At 38.2% G+C, this 3,926-nt stretch overlaps 1 protein-coding gene across 1 annotated transcript in view; it reads right to left on the bottom strand.

Annotated features, from left to right (window-relative positions):
* The window catches only part of LOC112143836, a 4,978-nt gene extending 2,202 nt beyond the window's left edge, over positions 1 to 2,776 (bottom strand). Inside the window, exons 1-3 of the mRNA XM_024268046.2 lie at positions 1,622 to 2,776; positions 1,254 to 1,385; positions 1,008 to 1,142 (exon numbers count right to left, since the gene is read on the bottom strand). Coding sequence (XP_024123814.2) covers positions 1,008 to 1,142; positions 1,254 to 1,385; positions 1,622 to 2,680 — 1,326 coding nt within the window. The 5' untranslated portion in view covers positions 2,681 to 2,776. The remainder of the gene's footprint in view (positions 1 to 1,007; positions 1,143 to 1,253; positions 1,386 to 1,621) is intronic.
* Positions 2,777 to 3,926: the final 1,150 nt, after the last annotated feature.

Below are 3,926 nucleotides of genomic sequence, written 5' to 3'. Positions count from 1 at the left end.
AGTCTAAAGTACACAAAACCATAAATTGTCTTTTTTTTATGATCATTACAGGAGTAAAGACCTATCTTTACAACTAATAATCAAAATAAATTGATGTTGGATTTAGTCCTTTAGATGTAAGAGAAAAAACACTGAGGTTAGAGCTAACAAAACTTTATGTCTATAGAGTAAATATAAAAGGTGAGTTTTATGTTAGAAATAGTGTACTACAATATTAAGCAAATTTTTTCCTGGCTTTTTTTTGTAAAAAACACACTATCCAGATTTAAAAAATAGTGACAATAATTATTTTCACAATAACAGCTTCTTCTTGAAGAGTGTTTGTCTTTACAAAACATATAAAATATATATGATATTATTGAAAATACAAACACAGTTTAAAAAAAAAAAAAAAGATGGGGCTGCTTGGTGGTGCAGTGTTTAGCACTCAGGCGTCATAGATAGGCCCCAGGTTCAAATCCCATCTTGGGGACCTGAACCATAACCACCAACTGAGGATCTTTCTGTGTGGAGTTTGCATTTTTTCCCAGTGCATGTGTGGGTTTTTTCCAGGGACTCCAACTTCCTCCCACCAACTAAAAGGTGTTTCAAAGATTAATTGGTGACTCTAAATTGACAGTGGGTGTGAATGTGAGTGTGAATGACTAAGTGATAGACCCTGCGACTGACTGGTGACCTGTCCAGGGCGGTCCAAGGCTTCTCTTATCAGTAGCTGGGGTAGGCTCCAGCACCCCCATGGAAATCCAAAAACAAACTTATTTGTGATTACATTTGTTCTCCTTCAGAAGAAAAATGCCACGCAGACATGTTAAAATCTAAAAAAAAACAGGTCTTTCTTTGGAGCAGGACTACAGATTCTTCAAAGAAAGTACTTCATAGACATTTTGAATGTTATATTCATTTCTTATTATTTTTGGTTTCTCTTTTGTTGTCTGTTAAGACTGTTATTAATCTTCTAAATATTGTAAAAAAAAACTAAAACTGAAACATATGCATATATGCTTTACCTTTCTCAAGCTTTGATGAGACATTTGTGTTTCCTCTCCTTTCACGATGACACCAGCTGTGTAGTGGTCCATTAGGAAAACTCTTTTTGACACTCCATATTTCCTTGCTGCTATGTGTATCAGTCCCCCCATAACCTGTGTTAAATACACATTTTTTAGTTCAAATATTTCACAATACAACTTTTGCAGAACATTTAAGAAAATTTGATAATTAAAAATCTTAATTAATGAAAAAAGAGTATGCACCTCTCCAACCAACCACTGGTGTGGCCTAAGGGTTCTGAGGTCACTGTGGTGAATCGGAATAGTCCCCCCAGACTGTGAATGGACTGCAGAGACCACAACTTCTGTGTCACTTTTTTTCCACAGCTGTGTTATCTGTAAAATTAATAAAAAAAAAAATCCAGAGATCATGACACAGAGCTACAAATTAATATTCTACCTTCTTAATTATTGATAACTAATTATTAAAAAATAGTTTACAAATTATGAATCTACATTAAATTTGTTTGTAGAAATGCGAAATGTAAACATTGATCTAAAATCATTGTCACCTCTGCAAATCGACATCCACTCAACATCAATTACTTAAAATGTTTTACACAGCCTTTTACCTTTTCATCTGCTGGGTCTCTGTGAACTTTCTGGACTAGTGTTGATGATGTCTGTTTTGGTGGATGAAAGTATTTCGATGGTTTTCTTTTGCCACACACAGAACTTTCCCTTTTTTTCCACGTTTCTTGTGGATCATCCTGCCTGACGGATGTTTTTGGTTTGTTGGTCAAGACTGTCACAGGGAACTTGTGCTTTAAAATGTGCTCTGCGTATCTGCCCTGCAGAGAACTATACATTTTATTCACAAATTCCGCTGGTCTGAAGTGTCTTTTTTTTAGTAGGATATTGTTTTTTACTATCCCAAACCACAACTCCACGTGACAATTTGTGTCACGTGTTCTCTCTTTTTCTGATGTTGTTGAGTGGGCAGAGTGCTGTGCTGATCCTCCCAAAAGCAGGCCGCTCCACAGAGGGAAAATGCCCATGTAGTTTTGCATTAACATGTCAATGATCTTTGGGCAATACAGGTCATTTTCTTTTCCAGTTGGTCTCTCAGTTAAAATATTAACTTTTGCTTGTTCTTGTTGGACACTGAACAGCCTGGAAAAGGGAGACTTTGAGATGACTGTATTGCCACGTTCCATGTTGAAGGTATCCGAGTTTATTTCGCTCAAGTCGAGATCCTGGACTTGTTCTTGCGAGATGCAATCCCAGAGAAAATCTTTGCTGAGGTTAGTTAGCTCATTCCTCTCAGGAGACAGTAGGACTACACACATGTTATAAAATACTGCACATGCATGGGTGATGGAGGTGGTATTCATCAAGTGGGCAAAGCAGTGTGTGATGAAATTTGTAATGCCTTTGTCTCTGCAAAGTTTGGAAATTGCATTTCGGACTGCTTTAATAATGTGTGCAGAGCACAAATGGACAACGGTAAATGCTGGCCTATTTTTTTTTATTTGACATGTTGTCATGTCAAATGCCCTTTTCAAATAGGCGACAACGTCCTCCTTGTTGAATGCCAGGAGGGCACTATTAATCAATGCCCAACTGTAATCAGTTTCCACTTTTGACACTCTTCTTTTGCTGCATGATGCCAATTTACGATGAAACTGCATCAGCCAGTGGCAGATTGATGGCACACTGTGGGTATTGCTGATGAATTCAGTGACAGGCAATGGGGGTTTGTCTCTTCCCTCCCCAGGAAGAACAAGAGCATAATAAAGAACTCTTTTATTTTGTCCAGGTATTTTTTTCACAACTCCCCCTGTCGCATCAAGGTACAGACAAACAGGTCCCTTTTTTAGGTGTTGAGAAAGTATGAATGGACAAGGGGTCAACCTGAACAGACTGCATATAACCTTTGGAGGAGGGATGACTCCCACTCTCCCTCAGGATCCTTTGAGTCAACATCAGCTCAAAGGTCACGTCATCATGCAGGCGCTGACTTTTTTTTATCTCGTAGGATATTCTTTTAAGGACTCCTTTTGTGAGGCTTTCTGTCATATTGCCAGCAAGAATTTGGTCTTGTGAGGATGATTGTAGTGTGGCATAGTAGGTGTTACTGATGCCATCTTTAATCATTTTAGCTATTGCTCCTCGTCGATTTGATCTTGCCTGTCTGAATTTAGTTTCTTCGCTGCTGTGGATCACGTTGCCCACTTTGTAGACCTTCAGGACAACGTTTTTCTTCTTGGTGTGTGGTGGTGTTTTTTTTTCGAAGTGGTAAATAGCTTTGCAATCAGTAAAAATGCATTTTGCTGTTGCATGGAAAAAGGGACTTTTTGTTTTTCTGCTCAATGTTTTTTTGACATGCTGATATTTGAATATCAAAGGACAACAGGGATTGTGTTTCTTGAACTCCTCATAAAGGTAACTGGTCCACGGTCCTCTCAGTTTTGAGCCCCCAGGGTGTGGTTTGATTTTCTCCCATTTTTTTCTTTGAAATATAAATGGGGCACTGGTTTACATTTTCTAAATTTTTTTGGATCAGGGGAGGAAGCAACGGAGGCAGAATCATCTTGACGATCAGGGGAGGCTGCAGCATCGTCAGAATCTGTTTGATGATCAGGGGAGGCTGCAGCATCGTCAGAATCAACTTGATGATCTGGAGAGAACAACAAATTCGGAAAAAGTGTTGACATAATAACATTTGTCATGGCTTTCAGACGACACAACTTTTAAAATCCTGACGTATGTAGTTTTCTTACAGCGGCCCCAAATATCGGCAAAACCTGAAGATTTCCTCCATTAAGCCTAATACATTTTTGAGGGAGAAATTTATTTGAGTTTTTTTATTTTTAACTTTCGAGTACTTCTGTGTGAACACAAAAACATTAAAATTGCACTATATTTAGCCGAACC

Source organism: Oryzias melastigma, linkage group LG16, assembly GCF_002922805.2.
Source record: "Oryzias melastigma strain HK-1 linkage group LG16, ASM292280v2, whole genome shotgun sequence".
Taxonomy (NCBI): domain Eukaryota; kingdom Metazoa; phylum Chordata; class Actinopteri; order Beloniformes; family Adrianichthyidae; genus Oryzias; species Oryzias melastigma.
Note: the sequence above shows the minus strand (reverse complement) of the source record. Positions and strands in the feature narration are given on the sequence as shown.